The sequence below is a fragment of the Delphinus delphis genome, chromosome 18 (assembly GCF_949987515.2).
Source record: "Delphinus delphis chromosome 18, mDelDel1.2, whole genome shotgun sequence".
Lineage (NCBI taxonomy): Eukaryota > Metazoa > Chordata > Mammalia > Artiodactyla > Delphinidae > Delphinus > Delphinus delphis.
In genome coordinates, this window is record NC_082700.1 from 76,321,910 (window position 1) to 76,345,527 (window position 23,618).

At 40.1% G+C, this 23,618-nt stretch overlaps 1 protein-coding gene across 5 annotated transcripts in view; it reads right to left on the bottom strand.

The window, feature by feature from the left end:
- Window positions 1-378: 378 nt before the first annotated feature.
- Window positions 379-23,618, bottom strand: part of ANKRD10 (ankyrin repeat domain 10) — a 33,926-nt gene continuing 10,686 nt past the window's right edge. Inside the window, exons 4-6 of one of the 5 annotated variants that reach the window (XM_059995850.1) lie at window positions 14,735-14,970; window positions 6,263-6,352; window positions 379-2,828 (exon numbers count right to left, since the gene is read on the bottom strand). In XM_059995850.1, the coding sequence (XP_059851833.1) occupies window positions 2,353-2,828; window positions 6,263-6,352; window positions 14,735-14,970 (802 nt within the window). In that variant the 3' untranslated portion in view covers window positions 379-2,352. Of the gene's footprint in view, window positions 2,829-6,262; window positions 6,353-10,598; window positions 14,659-14,734; window positions 14,971-20,793; window positions 20,959-23,187; window positions 23,310-23,618 lie in introns of those variants that run through there. The other 4 variants (XM_069540018.1, XR_011246253.1, XR_011246254.1 and 1 more) reach the window with 4 other exon arrangements.

The window sequence follows — 23,618 nt, forward strand, 5'->3', positions numbered from 1 at the left end:
AATTTTGGTAAGTTGAGCAGAGCAAAATTTGAGCTTATTCTTGGTCAACGTCAAAATGATGTCTGCAGTTTTTAGAAGTATTAGAACATTTGTTTTCTTCTTAAAATCCTAATTTAAAAAATTCTTCCCCAATTATATATGAAGTAGACAGAATAACGAACCTTCACGTACCCAATGTTGATATCAGCTCAGCCCAGATCTTGTTTGAGTTTCGTCCCATTCACTCTCCAGTCCTACATTGTTCTGAAGCAAATTCCAGGCAAGACAGAATTCCAGCCTAACAATCTTATGTATTTGTAAGCACTTTATGTCAGTGACTTTGAACCACAATGTATCATGCACCCACTGAATTACAGAGGTTGCCGAAATATAGATTCTATGCAATATTCTTATCCCCAAGAAGCAGTCATATTCTCCCCAATTCCATGGCTAACCAAATGTTCTGACCTTTAGCGTATTTTAAGAGATTCATTTAATGTTTTCCAGCAAATATTAGTTCACCAGGAAGCCTCTGAGATACCTTCAAATACAGTCCACGCAGGGAATGAGAGAACGGCATTAGGTTTCCTCTGTCTTGAAACTCAGCCACTTGGGTGGCTTCATGATCAGTCCCTTAAAAAGGTTTCCGAGGTCACCTGCGTCCGGGCGTGATGACTGACCCTGCACGGGAGAAGGCGGGGGTGACACGGCAGATGTTCTGACTTCTGCTCTCAGCACAGAGTAATTTTTGTGACAATTCCAAAGGCTCGTGCTCCTTCACTTGGTCTAGCAGGTTTTTCCATCACGTACAAAAATAAACGTTTTAAATAACATACTAGGCATGCCAGAATGGCTATTCTGTTGCCGTTATTAACTCTAATTTATATACTTAAAAGGCTTACATTTATTAATACGTGCCGGCCCAAAGAAGTTTAGGAAACTATGGTTGTGGTCTTTTATGAAAATAAGCATGCAGGGACAATACTGTTAGCTGACAGCAATTTATACCTCCCCCTACCCCCAAGAGAGATCCAGTGAGAGTGTTCATAAAATTAGAGCATGTGAACGAACCAAAAGCGGTGAAAAGGACTACATGGGAGGATCAGAAGAGTAGATGGAATCTTACAAGCAAAATGAAAGGCAGCAGTAGAAGTCGACCTCTCCAGTTCCTCCCACGGACCACCCTCACGCAGGGAAGCATACCCAGAGACACATCGGGCGTGAGCGTTTGTTTATTCCATGTGTAAAGGACAATTTAAAAACAAAATGTTAGTAACACTCTGAGAACATTGGTTTTGTTCATCTGACACATCCTCTATCGTCACCAATTTTTATTACAAAAATCAGAAAAGTAAAGATTCATGACAGTATTTGCACAGTGTAACCACTAGTTGCCTAAACAGAAGCTAATTTCTATAAAACCATAAACTTAATGCAGCTTTATTAAGAGAGATTCAAAATTCCCTCAGTTAACTGGATATACATAGTGGTATATATTTTAAAGCAGAAAACCCCAAAAAACAAAAACAAGGAAAAAAGAAAATATATGTCAAAAGAATCAGTTACATATTTTGACCTGACAGTCCCCTACAAAGAGTAACTTCCACTACATATAGGGGAAACCATTATCTGTGGTAAAAATCCTAGAGTCCAAGTAGGAAATGTGGAATAAAAACACATCAAATCAGAAGTCAGTCCCAGGCTGCAGGTGCTTTCAGTGAAATCCAGGGCAGTGAGCTACACCATTAAAGAAGGGACCACTCATGTCCCCAAACCAATACGTGTGTCTACAAGTAAGACCTTCACCACACGGCACGTAGCAAAGTTGTCAATGAAAAGACTTTGAAAAAGACAAACGTTCTTTTCTTCATACAAATCACTGCAAGAAATCTTTGTAAGGCTGTACCTTGCATAGGGAAAGAGTTGTCTTCTGTCAAAAATTCTACTGGAAAGAGTAAAAGCAAGCTCTTCAAAATGATGCCCGCGTGCAAAGGGGTAAATTACTAGGCACCTCATTCACTGTCTGCAATCTATCCTGATCAGATACGATTTAATTTGACGGAAGGAAAAATGGCGATTTACGGTGATGGTATTCAAGAGAAAATATTGAGATTGGCAGCAGAAAAATTAAATTTCAAAAGTGCACCCTGAGAGAGGCCCCCACTGTCCCACGGAGAGACACGTGTGTGCTAAAGAAGCCTACCTGCGCTCATGCTGGGACTCGGCGAGAACCTGCCGAGCAGAGCGCACCTTCTCAGAAAGCTGAAGTGTAAGAAAATAGCACAAGTTGTGGCATTCCTTCAGGTTGACGCTACACTAGCATTCGGAGTTGGTTAGCAGGAGGCCTCGTGTGTCCAAGCGGCGGCCTCGGCCCTAAGAGCCGTGGAACAGGTGCATGGTGCCCAGGACGGCGCTGTCGTGCCCCTCCTCCAGCTTCACGGAGTTGGAGTGCTCTATCACACTGCTCAGCTCAGGGATGCTCTCGGCAGTGTCTCCAAACCCGTGGTAGTGTCCGTAGCGCAGGTTCTCCCCGATATCTTCCACCCAGGAGGGCCGGCTGGCTACGCAGCTACTTGGACTCCCGTTCAGGTGCAGAGAGCCGCACATCTCGGGGTTAACGCTCGTGCCCTTTTCTGGCTCTTCAGTCCCATTAACACAGGGAGAACCCTGGCTACTCGGAAACGGCGGTCCTGGAACTAGTCCACCGCCAATTCCATTAGGTCCTGTCAAGCACTGGTCACTCCTGCTCTCCATCCCACTGAGCTGTGTCGTGGAAGGGAAGTCCAAATGTCCATTGATGAGACATCCATTTGTCAGTGTATTCGATACGGAGCTACTGTTTTTCGTATCTGCATTAAGAAATACACCTGTCACCAAAATTCAGAACCAGAGGGGAGGAGACAGTATAAAATGCTTCATTCCTGCTACTGTTTTAAAGGATTTATTTAGTTTCCTTTCTTTAAACAAACCAGTTCCTCTTGCAAGGCAAAAAACGGTGCATAAGTGATTTAAAAGTAAAACACAACAGAAGCGTTTGCCTGGTAAGATAGGAAACATTTATAGATTTCATTAGTGCTGGGGAACCAAATGAGAGAACTTCAGCTGACAAACATACCGCATGAAAAACACCAACAGCACTGAACTGTTCTCAGTTTAAGACTACTTTGGAGAGCAGTTTTAAAAATCGTCACGTGTGAAAAAGTCCATCAGAACTGAACGTGTTCCCACAAAGGGTTAAAATAAACCAAAAACTTCTCCAGCTTTTAAGAAATTAAAAAAAAAAAAAGAAAGAAAGAAAAGCAGTTGATGAAGTATGTGAATTAAGGAGGCTCCCGGGACAAAGTCTGACAGCGTCACAGGAGGCTCCTCAGAGCGCTTCCTCCAAGCCAGGGACGCGCACACAGGAATAGGAACAGGGAGCGCTTTCCTCAGCAACACTCGAATCCCACAGCACTTCTGCAAAATGCCACACAGCACTGTGAGACTGCAGGAAGAACCATGAACCCTAATGATTCCATGCATACAGTCTTGGGCCAAGAGCACAGTTCTGAAGAGTTTCTTCTGAGTTCAGCAATTACAGTGACTATGATCTCCAAGGTTCCACTTTCAAAAACCATAATCTGCACATATAGACATCTGTTAAGAGGGAGATGTCTTATGGGAAAAAAATGTCAATCACAAAACGTTTGGACACATGGGAATAGGCAATTACAAGGTATTTTCTGTATAGTGAAACTCAAGAATTAATATTCATGTTCACAGGAATTCACAGAACAGTACAGAGAATGATCTAAAATTATGACTTGCTTAATGATGTTAAAATTTACCCCAATGTTCTGCACTATTCAAGTAAAGTGCGACATTAAATACAGAAGCACTGACTCTGTAACCTCTAGAATGAGGACACACAGGTGTGTGTCCCATGACCCTAACACCCCGCACACTATGACCCCCGACTGGCACCCAGACATAGGTTTCTGTGTGTCCTGAAAATCTTTCTGATGACAAAAAAAATCACATCTTGTTCAATGAACAAAAACATCTTCTAAACATTCTATTAATCATCAATTTTCTGGCAGTTTAAGTGACACAGTTTAACAGCCGCTATAAATTCTTCAGCGGATTATGGATTATTTCTTTTCAAATTGAACGACAGATTTTCTATTTAGTTAAACTTAAGGCTGGAGAACAAGTGTTTCAAGAACTAAACATGAGGTAAAATTAAAAATAAAACAAGTTATTCCCAGGGAAATATTTATTTACTTTTTCCCCAAAATAAACAGCTTTTCCTGGGTAATAAAACTCATGAGTAGGATGTTGACTTCGATAGTTAATAAGACAACTATACTACTACTAACAAAGATAGAAACTATATTTTTAGGTGACTGGGCCTCAGAAATCCGAGTTAACTAGACGGATGTTTTTTTGTTTAATGGTCACTGCATGTGTATCTTTCTTCTCTGGTGCCCAGCTAAAGTAAATTAGCTCCATTATGCATTCTCAAAATCAAGGCTAGTTGTAACCCCATGTCATTATGAAACATCTAGTAAAACTGAGCATGAGAGCAGCAAACCTCCCAGAGACTGGCTAAGACCTACGGCTGCTTGGTCAGACCTGCACCTGCCGACGGACGGTCTGCAGGACCGCCCAGGGCCGCCCATACACTCTGTTCCAACGTGCCTTCCAGGACTCGCCTCTTGCACCCCAACCCCTCGCCCACCTACTGCAAGTGACCGCTAGCAATTCCATACCTTTTGTTTATTCAGTCAGAGAGTGTTACAAACGAAGTGATGAAAAACATGGGGAATGCTTACTTGGCACCTATCGTATGGGATGAGTTGAGTTTAAACATTGGCCTTTTCAACGTTAGGTTCAAGAGCGGCATTAAATTTAATCCGAAAACCGAGGGAATTAATGTTTGAAGATTAAAGAGTGATTACTTCTGCCTTTTTAAAAGCATGTAGCAATGACATTTTTTAAAAAGCTGGCTTTGAGTTATTTATCTTTAGCCAAGATCTTTAAATGTATTATCCAATCAGTTTCCCTTGGAAAATCTACCCATTTAAGTATTTGGCAAAATGGTGACTCCATCCGTGACAATTCTGTAGCTTCTAGAAAGATGTACACATTTTCTTTTCATCTTAGTGAACAAAAATGATTTTTTTCATGTACCTCTGGGAAACAATATATATAATCTTTTATCCCCAGTAAAGAATTCAGCATACAGATATAATAAAACTTTAAAAAAACCAGTATCTATTTCCAAATATATTAACATATTAAGAGAATGGCTAAAATGTTTTCATGGTCACCTAGATAAAAGAATGGTAGAGGGCTTCCCTGGTGGCGCAGTGGTTGAGAGTCCACCTGCCGATGCCAGGGGACACGGGTTCGTGCCCCGGTCCGGGAAGATCCCACATGCCGCGGAGCGGCTGGGCCCGTGAGCCATGGCCGCTGAGCCTGCGCGTCCGGAGCCTGTGCTCCGCAACGGGAGAGGCTACAACAGTGAGAGGCCCGCGTACCGCAGAAAAAAAAAAGAATGGTAGAAAAAAGCATTAGCTAAATGGCTAAATCTTTAAATAGTAAAAGAAACAAAGCCCTTACTTTTTAAAAACCAAAAATGACTCAAGTGTTTTAATATATCACCAATTTTAGTGAAGAAGTGTGTTCTGTGAGACACAGTGCTCAGCATCTTAGCAGATTCAGAGTGAGCGCCACACAGACCAAAGCAACCAGGAATGCTGAGTTAGAGATTTCACAGTGGCCTGACTGGTTAGAAGTCAAAACCACAACATCTACTAGTTCTCAGTGTTTACAGCCAGACATTCCTTTTGCTGTTTATCGCTTCGAAATTACTAGCAATAGATGTTCGTTTGGTAGAGTCACCCCAAGGTCCTCTGTCAGAAAATGAAAAACGTGAAACCTCATTAAAATTAAACAAGGCACATTGAGCAAGTCTCAAATCAAAATAGGAAGATTGCACTTATATTTCTCATATCCATAAAATGCACCAAAACACTTCTCCTTATAGCTACAAACTTGTCCAAGATATGCAGATTATAGCATAACATTCTTTAAAACACTGGGCAAAGTGCAAAAACTGCTTGAGCGAACGCATGTTAGAAATAACACGCATACTGGTTCTTGCAACGGCAGGGGGTCTGCATTGCTGAAACAGTATAGATTTCTATTTCTTTCGGTCCAACAGAACCACCCTCCTGCTGTTTGGTGTCTTCGACCATTGGACCGCTGCTGTGGCTAACAGGAAACTGTCCACTCCCACCTGTTACAAACTCTCTATCGATGTGCATGCTGTCAGCATCGTCTTCCGCCTCGCCATTCAGGAGCGGCATGGGGTCATCCGAGCTTTGAGCTGCACAGAAAACAAAGGCAATTTTAGGTTCCCTACACCGAAGCAGGGACTTTAACACAGATGCTTCTCATTCCTTGTTGTCTGAGCACTGGAGGCTCCAAAACTGTCAGGTAACTTTACAATCTACGGATTATTAATGGACTTGGCACACTACCAAGAAACGTACTTTTCCCCAACAGAAAACAATTCCTCAAATGTGCAGTTTCGATGAAAAGTCATGGCATTTCAGATACCTACTTGAGATTTACTTGTCGGCATAAATTTTCATTTAGGGCTGTTATTTAGACAATGTAAAGCAGTTATACAACTCAGAGACATTTCTAGCTCGTTTTAAAGATTCAGGACACTCTACGTTATGCCCCCACACGTTCCTTCAGTTGTTTTTCATAAAGAAATGACAATTCTTGAACATAAAAACCATTAAAACGGTCCTCAAATTTTAAAAAAAGTTAACTTATTTCATTAACAGAAAATAAAGTAAAAGCCGAGATCAAGACAGGTTTGTCCAGTACCACCCGAGCAGCTCTGGCCCTCTGCACCAAGATGCAACGCAACTGGAAACACCCACTAAACGTCTGGGTTCCAAGACATTTGGAAAGGACGCTACGCACGCACCTTTCTTATGAGACTCCCACTCCCGCATCTTGGAGAACAGCTCATGTGCACACTTGGCCACTCCTCCAGGGGTCACATACCCTGGGCAGCAATGCCTCCTGCGCCCCCGGGGCAGCCTACTTCTCGGGAGCAGCCACTCTCATGCAGCGTATGGCTCTCCAGTCTTAAGAAGCACGCATTTTTACAAAATTGGATCCAAAGAAAATCACTTGCATGCCTCGCCTTTATTCACTTACCATGGCATGAATGCATCCCATCAAGTAAGTTCAAAAGGATCTTTCAAGTTGAATAATAACCCACTGTATGCCTGCATTACAGTTCACCCACCACCCAGCTCCCCACTGCGGTGTGGGTGGCTCGTTTTCTTTCCCATCATGAATATACCATAACTAACATCCCTATAAACGCACCTTTGCATACACTTCTGGTTCTTTTCCAAGATAAACTAGAATGATTTCTGGGTCAGAGGGTATATACAACAAATAAGTAACAACTTTCAGTGTAATTTCTTTCAAATAAACATTTAAAAACAGAGAGACCTGAACTGTGCAGCTTCAATTACTTCTAATTTTGGACACACACGAGTCATTTTCAATATAGGAATGAGCATATCAGTTCCAGAGTATTCTCCAAACGGTTGAAACAGTTTTAAATGAAAAAAAGTCTTAATAAAAGAGAAACACAAATTCTCAATGATCAGTATATGGAAGAAACAGAAACAGAGCCGTGTAATTTGTGCAGTTGAGAAAAAATCTGCACAGGTGTGAAGCCAAAAGCACCCTACAGACGGAGGTGATTTAAAGCCAGAGGCAACAACTGAGGACTTCAGTCTTGTGAAGCTTTTCTTAATCCTCCATAGGCCCCAAGTCAGCGATAGGCTAGGCTCCATCTTCGCTATGAAACAAGGTACTTTCAAAAAGTCAGTGGTAAACAGGACGTCTTAGAAAATGGGGGTGGGGTGGAGGGCTGGGAGAGGGATGTTCCAGGTACTGGTTGACAGAAGCCTCACAACCTTCAGTGCTCGGTCAGTCACCGCGGAGATGAGGGGCCTGCAGTAGCAAGGCCCACGTTTGATGAGCCAGACCAGGCAGTTTACTGAGAACCAGTGCAGGTTATCGGGGCAAAGCCACAGACGTCCTCATACAAAAGGTCAGACTTCACTGGGGATACGGTGCAGATAGCTTTATGTAGCCATACTCATAACGCCTGGTTTTGTTCAGGAATTCAGGGCCCGTGTTCCTTGGGGAAAGTGACATCTAGGTTACAGCGGCAGTTTCAGATCTCTGAAAAGCAGGTTTTAAAAAGAAAGCTGACAGGTGAGACACGAGGACCCCCCCCCTCCTCCCCCAAAAGTGCAACAAGAAAACAGCTTCATGAAGGCAGGCAATGTGTCTCTTCACTCCCCAAGCCCAGTGCCTGGCAGTGTTCCATCGATGAATGATGCCCAGGCTCTAGCCAGAAAAGGCACACACACAGAAAGCAAGCAAAACTATTAAGAGTAACGAGAGAGTAGTCATCTCAGGTCAGACTAGCTATAAAATGAAAAAGGACAGGAGGGCAGACCTGCCACTAGGGGGCCAGACGAGCTGGTGGCAAAGGGAGGGATTTTCAAAATAAAAGCGGGTATAGAGGAGCGGGCACAATACCACCTTAAAGCAGAGACTGATCCCTTAACCAGAGGCCTACGCAGTGCACGAGGGACGCTATCCTTCTACACGTGTCTTTTGTTCATGCAGGTAGCTGCTCACCAATAGAGCGGGATAACAACGAAACACACCAAAGCTTTCAGATTCTAGTAAAGAAAACTCTTGAACGTGGGAGGCATAAGCTAATACAGACAGCCTAGAATTTAATTACCCTCTCCGTAGATATGCAGTCTTTGCAAGGCGTTTTTCCCATGCAGTCTCCATCTGCCGGGCTGTGCAGCCCCCTGGCTGCTAACCTAGATGCCTAGAGCCCTGGGTGATGGATTTTATACCGACATCTTCATGTCTTTGTTTCTAACACCTGGAAACGGGAAGGGCTGAAACAGCTCAACGGGAGCACTGAGGTGGTAATCATTTACCTTTTAAAACTGCACTATAAGCCATGAAATTAAAATTGGCCTTTCAGAATTTTGAAGGACACTGCATCTGGACTCGACTCCTTTCTCCACGGCCACGGAGCACGCCACCTGCGGCCTTTTCTCCCAATACACGTATCGTCATTGCCAAAGGAACTACCGAAATATTCCAGGCCGCGTCTGAGAAAAGTGGCTTGTAGACATTTCAGAAAAAAAATTTTCTTCCAAAAGTATCCATTTTGATTCTATTTGCTTTAGAAAAGCAGCACTTTCCCTTCCCATTTTCCTATTCCAGTTAAAAGGAAAAATTACCGAACATTGGTTAAAAGCGTCCTTATCTTTTACTTTGACTGCCAAAGCAGGTATTTGTTGACTAGACATGACTTCAATACACGTTAGACGATGCGTATTTAAGACAGAAAATCACCTAGGATTGGCTCAAAATAAACCCTCCCAGTTTTCTTCCCCCAGAGGTGGAGTCATGACCAGGTGTTAACCACTGCCTAAGAAGCCACTCATCCTTGACCTTGGGGCCAGTAAAGATGCTCCATTCGGGAAGGTGCCCAGGGCAACACAGAAACCCGCATCTGAATTTTCATCTAAGACTTGAAAAAAACTCCTAAAGCCAGATACCAGTGAGATTCTAAAACTAAACAATTTCTGATCAAGGAGTTTTAAAACATAGGAAAAGCCTTAACTTTTAAAGACAGGGAGGGTCTGCAGCATTCCAGAAACGGTACCATCAAGGAAGCTTATTTCCGTGCTGGCTGTGGGTCAGCTTAGGAAGACGTGCCCTCACTGTACAAGCGGCACGCCGCTCACGCCAAGATGCAGAACATGCACACAACAGGATTTCGACTGCCAGGCGCACTTACAAGGCACATCTAGGGCTCGTGAGAAACGCCTCAGCAGACTTAACTTTTAAGGCAAGGAAATCTCTTACGAGGCAAAAACCAGTCTACACAGTCCTGTGCTTTAAGATGTGAACACTTAGTTAGGTAACAGGGCGCCACTACCTAGACACAACCCACACAGCTGACACCATGCGATGTGCGCTGTCAAGCACTTTCACTCCGCGTGTCAAGTGCAGCCTGGGGCCACGGGACCGACTAGTGGCTCACGGTCCTCTGTGCCTCTTGAGGGGGCCAGTGCGGGAAATCCTACGTGCTGACCCACAACCAAGGTTACCTCACACCCCTCTGGCCTTCCCACTGAACTGGGAGCTCTGACCATTGGGGAACCCTGTTCTCCATGAAACGAACCAGGAAGGAAACGTTTCCTTAGTGGTTTCCCTGCATTACTAATTACAACTGTTCTCTTCTACTATACAGTACATTTTACCCAGATAACTACCTTCGCAAAGAAAGGTCCTGTTAAAATCACACCACCACATAAAGCCAGTAGGAAGGTGGTTCTACCACACGGTGACCTTCCGTGGGACTCCTGCCATGGCCCCAACTGCAGCAGACTGGGGGTGGGGAGATTCAAGAGGGCAGGTTAGTGAAGGTGCCAAGGACACGGAGAAGCAGTGACAGTTGTGGAAACACTGACGAGGGATCTGGGGTTCTGCTAAAAGAACACGGAAGGGAAGGTGCATGTGACACAGACCACCCGGAACAAAGCGTGCCAGGACCTGGCCCTGGCTGATTCCCGCTGCAGCCGCCACAGTGCGCAGAGGACGAGGTGCATGAGGTTTGCTGAGCTCAAGACTAACACAGAAAATCACCTGGTTCTTAAATGTCATTCATTCAGACTGTATTTATAAAATGCTGTGTCTTTGGGGACTGAGATAAAACAATCATTTGTTACTGCAATTAGGAATGTTCTCTGGTCAAATTTTTAAAAGTAAATACAGCCATTTACTGCAAGTTTGAGAACACTGAAGATACACGAGACGTTACTGAAGTCTTTTGTGTATGTCACATACATGGAACTACATTACCAATTTGATTTCTATCATCTAAAGTTTTAAATCATTAGCTAACCTGTATCACTTAACAAGCTCGTTAAGCCACACCCATCCTCCTTTCGTCTTTTTAAGCCTGGTCAAAAGGAACAATTCGGAGCAGAAAGTGGAGGGAGATTCTCTATGTTAAATTCATCCTGGGGATCATCTGCTGAGCAACTTCCTACTGCTGACTTGAAGCTAAGGCATGCTGTACTTTTCCTAAACGGTGTTTTATATTAAATACCTAACACGTGACATAGGAGATACTAAGCTCAGTAATACATCTATTTGACTAAAACAAAACCGTGAAGTCAACACGTGAGGTCTGGTACCACCACAGCCTCCTACTGATGGCAACTGTTAACCCCAAATAAAACTGTAGGTTCCTGGGTCAGTTTGTAACTCACACTGCCTCTCCCCAGTGAACACCCTGGAGCTGCACCCCAACAATTATGGATTAAAAACAAGATGAAAAGTTTCTCTCATGGATGGGAGTGGCATTCTTCTCTATCCTGGATCACTGATAATTGGGACAAGTTTTCCAGGAATACATTTGTGAATAATTGCAGTTACTCCTGAAGATTAACTAGAATGCTAACAGACCTAACACAAATTTTACTGAGCAGCTGAAGTCCCGAGGTCCACCTGTCATTCCATCCTGAGCAAATGGTTGGTAAACAGGGAGGAAAAGAAAACCCAACCAACCCAAAACCTAGTTATATACTGATACTTCCTTGCACCATCTTAAGTGAACAAAATCCATACCGGGGAAAATACTACCCCAAAGTACTTTTCATTTATATCAACCACCCACATAGCTTTGGATTTTATTTCACCTTCGAGAGGTCGTAGCCACAACTATCACATCTGTGTTCTGACCAGAGTGCATTCTGATACTGCTGTGAATGACCACATGAAAGGCATTTAAAGTATATCTGTAGTAAAACTTGCTTCCAAGGACAGTCTGTATTTGAGCAGAACAAATTATCACTGCATAACATTCTTTTACATCAATAAGGTTTCCATGGGAAAAATTACTCCGATTACCTTAAAGTATCTGAAAACAGTTTATTGAGAGAGTTCCTACTCTCTATGGAGAGGAGGAGGTTAACTTTCACATTCGTGATTCCAAACTTAAAGTTAAGAGTCAATTTTACAGGACACATACATCTTTAAGAGTTGGCTTAGCCAGAAAAATTTCTGAAAGTGATTGCTTTTGCGAATATATTTTCCACACTAAAAACATCAATATGTGTAGTTATTAAATTCTAGTAAGACAGAATAGACTAAGCTTATTGATAAGGTCCACGCTATGTATTTATGTTGCCAAGATATTATGCCAGGCATCTCTTTTTAAAACAGCAAACTTAAATTGCGCTCCCCGCAAAAGATTTAAAATTTCTCTAAATACTTTTACATGTGAAGTTATTCAAAGATGTATTTTATATGCATATGTTACACAAGGGAGTAAACACATATTTTTTTACTCTGGCATTAGAACTAAAAACTTATCTACAAAATGAGTAATTCAGAATGAGCAAAACCTCAAGCTCACACATTTATACAGCAAATCAAAACAAGATGTCAGAAATTAAATGAAAATGAACTAAAGCAACATACAAAAAAAAAAAAAAAACCCACACACATACCAAAAAACCCCAGTCACAGAATGTAAATAACTATACAGCTATTGAAGCCAACTATTACTTCACTTAGAAAATTCAGGCAGTTGGAAAGAAAAACCTTGTTTTAGTAATTGAGGATTACTGCCCCAATACCCCATTCACAGTATGTTATGGCAAAAAGAAAAAAGAGAAACCTTCTCCCAGAGAAAAGAAAAAGGAGTGCAGCGGCAAGGGTGGGACGAAGGCCCATCTGTTCTGCAGGCGCATCCACACATATGCACAATCCTGAGTGACGTGTGGGCTGAACCTCAGGGGCCAGTAGCCACGCGAGGGCCCGGAAACAGGAGCTGAGAAGTCAGGCGCACGTGCTGAGGGTGAGAAGACCCCCGCTCTCTCCACGTGCACTGGAGCAGCACTGAGGCTTAGGTGTGCGTAATCATCCCCTGCAAACTCAAACGCCAGGCTGCAACCCCATTTTCTTCTCAACTGGCATCCTCGACCTGAGCACTAAGGGATGGGCACTTTGGGAAAGCTGCACTGTGAGTTTCATGTGCAAAACACCAATCTCTAACTCAGTCAGCCAAGATGAATCCCTGTCTAGAGGAGGAGAATAAAATCTCCCAAATACCTGCATGATTATTCAAGCCCTATTTGTGCACCCCCAGGGTCTAGGAAACAAGTTCTTAAGTTTTAGGAATCCTTGGAAAGGCATGAAAGAGATACTTCAATAAGAAGATGCTGGCCAATTCAACCCAACTTAAAACCTGATGAGACTAGTTTAAAACTCTTTAGGTACATTAGAGTCTTCTTAGAATGTTAAGTGACATCCTTTTTAAAAAACTAAACAGAATTTAAGATTTATCCTATACACTAACATGATATGGACACCCGTCCAATTCTTGCATGAGGTCGTAGAGTGAAGCTAACAATACCATCCCGAAATTATTAACCAGGCATTAAACAAAACAAGGAATATTTTTTGAAGTTTAGACATACCTTCAGGTTGTGCATGTGATTTTTATACCTTTCTAAAATCTATTAGGCCCGTAACTTACAAAAGCTATGAATCTGAGAAACTATTACTTTTAAGTTCATACATTCATTTCTATAGAAAAGTCACATAATCACAAGTTTTTATACTGACCAACATTTTAAAAGTTGTGAAGGAGATGATACAATTTTACTGACTCTGTAGGAGAAATGTTTTTGTTTGGATAGACTCCAGTTACGCAAAAGAGGCACAGCACTGGGAAGAGGATAAAGCTGACACATTAAAGTCAACTGAATCTAGCCACTCGGGTTTTGCTCAGACTATACATGTATAGCTGTTGTTTTTTTAAAGCCAAAGGGCACAACTTTGTAGTTATCTCCGGCAAAGTTATCTGAGTGCATAATTTCACCATGATTACTTTTCACCGTCATCTCTAAATTTCCCTTTCCATGTAAGTTTGCTAAATATTCCTGCCAAGCTAGTAATTCTTAATTTTTTCCCCCTAAATGAAAGGGAGAGTTTTTTCCTCAACCATAAAGACTGACTAGCTGACTCTGCTTATTTACAAACCCCGAAACCATCTAAAGATAAAAAGGTGGAAGAACACTTAAAACTAAAGTAACTTACCTTAGAGACTTAAGTCCTCAATGTCAAAGTGGCACACCAGGCCTTGCTGTCACAAACACACACCACACTGTGTCCAATGCAAACATCTACCTTCCCAGATGTGAAATTATATTTTACTATCAGACCAACAATTGTTGTAAGCCCAGGAAAATTCACAGGAAAAAAAAAATGAGGCACGGGGGCAGATTTTTTTTTAATAGTTGTATTTCAAACAGGAACAACAAACGAGAAAAATCTAATTCATGGCAGGTAAACCTGGGTGTGCAGAAAGTTATATACACACATTTACACTTCAGCTGTCAACACTGCCCTCTCATATCCTCCCCTTTCGTTAAATGGCCAATCTTCAAAGTGGCAACACAGGAAAAACTCCTCCATCACTGCACCAGAGTCCTCCGGGCACAGTACCCCTTACGTGAAGGAGTCGTCTCGAAGGTGCTTTCAGCCATAAAAAAGAAAACATGTTAAAGAAAGGAAACAAGTTTGCTCTTTCCCACCCACAAAGTGGTCTCACCTGTGGTTCTAGCTTTCTTTACTCCAAAGGGTTCCGAATCTTCCAAGCATCTCTTGCGATTTGTTCCCACACTAATGTGATTAGGAAATACATTCGGATGGCCCCCATTGAAGGGGCCACCGTTATAGAAAGGATTCAGATGACAATTCTGGAGGTTCAAGAGAAACTGGGTACACTCTTGGAAACCCTGGGTTTGAGCAATGTCTGCTGCCGTCAGGCCACTGGCATTTCTCAGGCTGTACGACACAAAAACACTGAATTACATCCCATTACCATTTGCATCTGGTCTCTGTTCCTGCTGAACTGACTAACTATCTGCAGGTGATATGAAAGAGCATACAGATTTACAGCAAGTCTGAATTAAAGAAGGAGTTACTCATCCTAGCTCTGTAACTAACTTCTCTCTTATGCACATTTGATTACTAAGCAAGATTTGGGAGATAGTAATTTAAAAATCAATATACTAAACTTTAAAAAAAGGCATCTTCCTATTTAACTTCTCAAAATCATTTTTTATGTTAGTCTGAAGAATATAAATTTATGCTAACTTCAGACTTAACCTGAAACTGAATTCTATATTATCTGCACTTAATTTTAATAATCCATTCCTTTAGCTCGAGTAAAATCATAACAAACAAACATGTACTGAATTGTCCATGGCATTTATAACAATTGGCTTCCTAACAACAAAGGCAACTGGCTTAACGACAAGCCAGAATTTGTGCTAACATGTGACACTATAAGTGGAAGTTTAGAAGGATGTCCTGAGACTAATTTATCATCAGACTGGAGATCTGAAAAGCTGAATTTTTTGGCCTTAGGAAAACTTGCAGAAGTTCAGAGCATTTGAGTGGGTGTTTCCTTCTAATACTGTCCTAGGAACTCATCCCCCTAGGCTGAGTCCTACCATCAGAAAGAATCAACATCATCCTGCGTGGCTAATAACATTAACAAGTAACGGTCCGATGTCCTCTGCATTAGCTAAGAGTCAGACTAAATCAGAAGTGGTGGCAGAATATAAATGAAAGCTCTAAATAAGATGAATACGAAAGAACCAGTTGAAATTGTAAATCTTAATTAGGAAACAATAAAAACTGAGGGAACAAAAGCAACTCCACGTTTAAGTTCCCCTGGAAGACAAGAAAATACACTGCTCTGTGAAATAAATCTGTAAAAAGCAAGACAGGTTGTTAGCTGCACACTGATCCACTGAAACTGGAGAAGCACTGAAGGGCCGAGGCAGTACCACACCTCCCAGCGAGCTCTGCCACAGACAGTGCAGCTGTGACCAAACACAGGCCTCGTCTTGTTCCCGAAAGAACAGGGCACAACCCTGGATGCTTTTTCCCTAGATTAACGTGAATGAAAAAAAAAAGCCATTTCAGGGAGAAAACTACAGAATCAGGGACAAATAAGGATTTTCCATTTTAAACATAACAATAAGCCCTGTATTCCTATTTCCAGCCATCATACGCAGAAGGTTCCAAACTCAGAAATGAAAAATCTATATACTTTTGGACAATCACTAAATATGTTCCCACTTTTAAAAGCATGAGATAAAGAAATGTATCATATATTCTGAAGAAAGGCAAAAGCCCAAACTCAATCTGATCAAATATAGAAGAGACAAAACTTGAAAATCCCCAAAACCAACAATATTTTCTTAAAAATATAAGGCAGCTGTGTGCAGGGCTACTGAGAACTAAAACTGACATTTTTATTTGATTTCATGGCTATGACTTCTGATAAACATTATTCTAAAATTTCACAATATTTTGATATATGAATTAAATAGAGAGGAAACATCAAAGTTTGGGTAGAGTGAGTTACATTAGTTATGTGTATAGAAAATGATCAGATACTTGATTTTTAATATCAACATGTTATAGAAATTTAACATTCAAGCAAGTGTAAAACTGGATAATTTTTTTAAATGGTGTATTACATTTTCAGAAGATATCATGAGTGAATGGTCCAAAAAGGTCTACTCTATCAAGAATGTGAACAGAATAAGTAGCTGCAATAAAATTAAAAAAAAATTTAACTCTACACAATTTGAAAAGACAAAGACCCAGAACATAAGCAAAGTTTAAAAAATGATCATTTCTACAGATAAATATGAACTTGCTCTCCAAAAATTAAAGAATACAGAAATGAGAAGCTGCTGCTTAAAATCAGGACAAATAACGCTGACAGTAAAGATTACTCCTCAGTGGATGATAAAATAAAGAACAGCACACAGATTTTTTAAATGGCATTTACCACCCTAAATGCCAGTTCACTGAAGAAAGCTGAGATGCTCAGGGAGCATGCCAACTTTTCTAAGTCACTGAAAACAAGAACATCCAAACTACACTCAATTCCCTTACTCTTAATTCAGAAACTGAACAGTAGACTGAATCTGAGTTAGAATAGCAAGTTTACTGTTCTTCCAAGGAAATACAGCCTTAAAGAGAAAGAGCAAGTGCGCGCCAATATCCGGAGGCCACAGAGACTGTAAATGTCTGAGTGGGAGCGCCTGCCTGCACCTGAGAACACAGGCAGCGTCTCCTGCCCGTCTCCAACTACCACAAGTGGTCCCAACACGTGCACATCACTCGGCTTGGACGAAGCCAATCAGATTTCCAGGTGGTGTGAAGTATTATCTTCAAAACTCAAAAGAACAGTCACTAGAGTCAACTCATGCTATGTACTCATGTGTGGACCAAGCAAGTAAGAACAACCACAAGCCGAACTGAACTTCAACTGGTTCCTCATATAACTCTGAGGGATCCAAAGAGAGATCCAAAGGGGAGTTCAAAACATTCCAGAAAATGTATGGACAGATATCAGAATCTGGGACGTAAGGTAACTGGAAAAATTACCTGGGAGATTATAATTTTGGCACTATCCCTACAGTAGTATTATTAGAAACAGGAACATACAGTATCCCTTCTCCACTTCTGGTGAAACTACAGAAGTTTTCAACTATATTATTTCTCAGTTACTAAGGACTGAATGTAACATTCAGTTTAACAGTGTTACGTTCCTCTAAAGCAGAAAGATCCGTTAATACCTGACCCTGGAACAGGCCAGCAGAACCGCCCACTTCCCTCTCCTACCTCCGAACGTTTTCCTTCCCATCTCCTTTCCTACATACCCACACTCATTCCTCCTTTCTTTACCTGTAGTTTAACACGCTAATTCTGCTCTGCTCATATTTAAAACCTTGCAAGTGGCTCTGCAATCGTATGGTGCACAAAAACTGGGTGGAAAGGAATGACTGGGATCACCAATCCGGGGCAGGCACTTTTTCTGTAAAGGGCTGGACAGCAAAAACATTTAGCTCTACGGGCCACAGTCTCCGTTCTCTCGTTTTAGCCTGAAAGCAGCCTTAGATGATGTGTGAACACAGCATTGGCTATGTTCTAATAAACCTTTAGTTACTGGCACTGAAATTTGAATTTCATATATTTTAACGTGTCATGAAATATTATCCTTTTGATCTTTGTTCAACCCTTTAAAAACATAAAAATCATTCTTAGTTTATGGGCCATACAAAAACAAACAATGGGCTGGACCAACTGAGTAACATTTAACCAATAGATAATACTGGTAACTAGTCCTCTACTCTTTTTTAAAAAATTTTATTTTATAGAAGTATGTTGATTTACAATGTTAATTTCTGCTGTACAGCAAAGTGATTCAGTTATACATATATATATACACACACACACACATTCTTTTTTATATTCTTTTCCTTTATGTTTCATCACAGAATGTTGAAGATAGTTCCCTGTGCTATACAGTAGGACCCTGTCGTTTATCCATTCTATACACAACAGTTTCAACTGCTAACCCCAAGCTCCCAATCCTTCTCTCCCCTGTTCCCCCTTGCCCTTGGCAACCACAAGTCTGATCTCTATGTCTGTGAGTCTGTTCCTGTTTCATAAAAGTTCATTTGTGTCATATTTTAGATTCCACGTGTAAGTGATATCACATGGTATTTGTCTTTCTCTTTCTGACTAGTCCTCTACTCTAAATAACAGATACCTATGGTTCCTGAAAACTGTCTCTTTGGTAATTTTCTGCACTATTCAATTCAAACAAAAAAATAACTTTTTAGAAGTTGCCAAATCTGTTAAATCACAAAATGTTAAATATCAAGAGAATATCTAAAGGTAAACTTTAGAAGAATGTAAATTAAAATACCTTGAGAGAGCATGCAGAAGAAATAATCATTCCTACTCCATCTGAGTGTTTTCTGTTAAAAGTTCTAAGTGTCTTACGACTGAATTAGGCGACGTGCTTAATATGAATGAGGCGGAAACTGTCTTTACAGGTCTGAATTCCTCAAGTCACTTCTTAATAAGTAGAAAGGGTTTTCAAACGTATTACACAGAGGCTGAAAATCACGTGGGTTTCTAGGTGAAGAGCAGCATAAAGAATAGTTATGCGGTATAATTCTTAAAACACTTTAACAAAACAGGCTCAGGCCTTTAAATGCATTTTTAAATATATGCTCTCCTATTTGTTAAGCATGTTTCAATTTTAACGTTTTAAGAGTTGAAACAGTTATCCTGGTTAAAATGTATCATCAATTTATTAAGCCTTCAGCTCTATTTAGTGTTACAAGTTTAAGCAGATATTCAACCTAAGCAACCTTCCATGATTTTCCTAAAATCCAATGGGAGCTGGGCACATGAATGTGATTTAGGATTTTACAGGTTCTATGATAATTTCACATTTGAATTTGGTCTTTTCTTCTGTTACAGTACTTTTAAAACAGTCAAGCCTTCACTCTTCAATCCCGAGGTATTCACTGCGGGTGTGATATGGCCACACTGCACTCTCTGCTGGCTACTCCTACCAACCCGAAGTGAGGGGCTGCTAAAGACAAAGTTAATCTGAACTGTGGTCTTCACACACTAGTCCAAATGGAAATTTTCAGTATCTGGAAGATACTGTTCAAAATTACTCTCAAAAACTGTATTTTGTATGAGAATTGGGGCACTAATGAAAGTGTACACGATATTTTTAGACTAAGTCTTTAAAAAACACACATGAATTTTGTGCCTTTGGTTTACTGCACTCGGGCAGATGACGCCTCATCTAAAATGTACCTCTGTCCATTTCTGACAGCAAGAAGCCCCATGGGGGACGTGCTGTGAGGTTGTTCTAAAGCTCCAGTTCACCTTTCTGGTCCCCTCTGGCATCCGTTTGAAAAATCTTTGTAAATGGGCAGAGATTTAAAAAAATCAGACACCAGTCAACTTGATGTCCAAACTGGGTCTAGTCTGTTGAAGTTTTAAAGCTGACATTCTTTAAGAGTTGACATGATCAGATTCTTAGACTAGTAAAAATCAACTTGCTCCAGTTTGTCACGGAAGCTATGACAACCTTCACCGAGACTATGAAAAGTCACTTTGGGCAGGCTACCCATTTTCTCCCAGTAGTTCCTAGTGTTCTTTCAAAATTGCAATATGAAAACATGGGAAAGCATAGATTAATATTTACTGTGAATTATTTATCCTGCTGAATAACTGGCAAAATAAACTTTTTTAAAACTTTACTAAAGTTAAAACATAAAGGCTCATATACTGTATTTTCTGTAATAAAATTCTGAATAGAATGTTAAGACTTATTATACCTAAGAGTGTCTCCCCAAAGAACTTTAAAACAAAACTCCACTCGGCCGCCAGCTAATCCCCCATCTATTTTCCACTTATAGTGTCACAACGTCAGAATATGAGAAGCCGTTCTAATAAGTTTTTCTTTTTTTTTTTTTTAATTTGCAAAACCACGGATCAGGAAGTATCTGAAATATACTTTTCAGAATCTGAGTTGTCACATCACCTTCAGGATGTTTTCTTTTTTGTTAATGCCATGTGACAATAAAAGATGACCACAATTTTCATATAAAGAATATTTCTGTTAAAATTCTGATCTCAACTTAACTATTGTTAGTTTACAAGTAAATAGGTAGATATCATAAATTAGGGTAAGCAAAGCATGCAAATCTAAAGAATCTATATCTGAACTCCTAGATTAGCATTAAAACCAATCACCGCAACAAATACCTCAACAGTATGCCTCGAGTGGAGAAAGGAAGCCATACTGAACATTCAATGCCACAACTGTAAGGTTTTCGGAGAAGCACCTGTGGCAGTTTCAGCAGTTTCTATATGGAATGCTCCCCCTTTCTAGGATTACTTGAAAAAATCAAGTCAATTCGAATTACGTAGCTGTAAAACATTGACATGTGTAGTTTTTACAGATTCAGAATCTTCTGTGTGATTTAAAACGGGCAATGGTTCATAAAACAGGAAACTTAAATAATAAGGGATCACATATTTGCAGGCAACATTTTGATTAAAAATACATATACATACATGAGGTGCAGAAGCACATTTACTGAGCGTAAGCCATTGTCATGTGACCACCTTGACCAAGAGCTATTGCTCTAAAACACTGCCTTTTCAATTACTTCTAGTAATTTTTAGCATGAAGCCAATTTAATTATGTCAGTTATTTCAACAAAAGTTTAACAGTATGGACTAAAAACCATTAACTCACGATTCTGGTTACTTTAAAATTTGGTATGCTGTATCTCAAATACATTAGTAACTATTCCTAGATGGAAATAAGCAAATACATGGAATCATTAAAAAAAAAAAAAAAGATAAAAAAACATTACTAAATGTCCATTTGTACAGACAAAACATTACAAACATCTAAAATTTCTTCAGTAAAAGGAAAACGTGTATTTTTAACCCTTTGGTATCCAAACTCTTAAATACGTAATTATGAAGACTTTCTTAAATATATTCTTCAGGTAACAATAGGAAGAAACTATTTTTTAAAGTTTCTACTTGAATAAATTTGGTGCCAAGTTTTCAATTCAAGTTCAACATTACTGAGGACAGTTTTATGTTGCAACTGAACCCCAGCTATGTTTGCATACATTAAAATATAACAGCATCATTCAAAGAGTCTGATGAAATATTTAACCTGCTCCCACTATAATTTAGCAAAGGAAAAGACATTTGAATTTAGAAATCACTGGTTTTACTTGAAAGCACTATATAAAAGCAGTGCTTAAACAAATATTAAAACCTATATATTATTCAGGCTGTTATGAAAAACAATCAAAATTCTAAACTGAATTTGTCAACAACTCTAGAATACTATCAGCCTGCTATCTATCTGCTCCTCTCCAGCAGGCAGAACTTCATCAGCTATCTCGGGAAGTAATTCCTCCACCTTGCCTGCAACAGTTTAATAAAAGGAAAAATGAGCCAGGAAATTGCAAGATCAGACAAGACTGCTGTAGTGACAAGTAGGTCAGGGAGGGAACACTAGGTCAGGACTGGAATGCACAGGATCCAAGATCAGAAACCACTAATTCAGAGTTACACTGCTAATAAATTTCATGGTTGGACTATTATTCTGAAGGGCAAATAGGTGAACAAATGAAAAGAAACCACAAACTTCAAACATGAATAAATGTCTAATGAAGTTTGCCAAGGGCAAAAGCTGCAAAACAACTTCCGACACTAATATTACATATGCTCATCACATGATTTGCCCTAATGAAAATTTTGCTTCTAGACAGAGCTCTACGGGTAAGCAAATAAAGGTGGGTCATAAACATGGACCAAACTAAACCAACTCCATATCAATTAAGAATTTTTAAAAGTTCAGCAAAATACTTTTTCCTGCAACATTCAAAAGCCTATTATGACCACATTTTAAGACTTCTGTTACTAAAGCCAACTGTGTCTATTTTCTAAATTAGGCAAGAAAGATTTTTTCAGAGTGAATCACTGAACTTGCTTATATATAAGGTTATAGATGCTTCTCCAGCTATCTGATGATCATAGTTAAGCTCCTCTTGGGATGAAAATAATTAAGTTAAAATATATGTAACCCACTGGAAGATCTGGTTACCACAGAATCAATGGCTTCTACAGAAATGCTCTCCTACAAAAAGCTATGGGACTTTGCCACAACATAAACACTGGCACCTGGTATAATGTGGTATTAAAATGGACTAGCAAATTGGCCTTAGATGCAAGCAATTCTGAATCTCTAAATCCCACTAAATCCCTTTATTTCTACTCTGAGGCATTAAAAAAAAATCTACTTTTATATCTGGTTGATATGGAAACATTCTCCACTACATCTCTCAAGAAAATACAGGCAAAAATAACCAAAATCAGTCAGTGCCAAAATACTAAAAGGAAAGATAATTCAAGGCTAGAAATGTGTACATTACAGAGTTGTTTGTAAAAGGTCTTTTTAAAAAAATTTATTTATATATATATATAAATTTTTCTTTTGTAAAAGTAAATGCAACACATAAACATTCAGGATTGATCCCAATCTTTTGGAGTCAGGGAGGAAACGTTTGATTGAATCACCATGCAGGTTACATTCATCTTCCACTGGCATGACTAGAGCCCCCAAGTCACCTGAACAGAACAGTGCCCAGCTGGCCTGTGGGAACACAAATAGGCTCTCTTGCTTCTCCTCATTGGTCACATAAAAGGTGGTCTTAATTATCAGCAGACAGCAAATTTTCAAGAGTCCTTCTCTGAAATCACATTAAAACTTAATTTTATATTGTTACTTATTTGATCATCCAAAAGAAAAATAAGGCAACAACTTTTCCATGTTACTATATGTCCTTCCTCCAATCAAAAACCCTTTGTGTGTAGCAAGTAGCATTCAAATCCTGGCTGCAATGAAGAACTGAACTGCCATATAAGCGAAATTAAGGATGATGACAGTTTAACTTACTTAATAAAAACTCCCTACTTGAGAAAAAAATGAGAGTGAGAAGCGTCTGTAGAGGTTTAGATCATTTAAAGTATACAAGCATTCAGTCTGGTCACAGAACTGA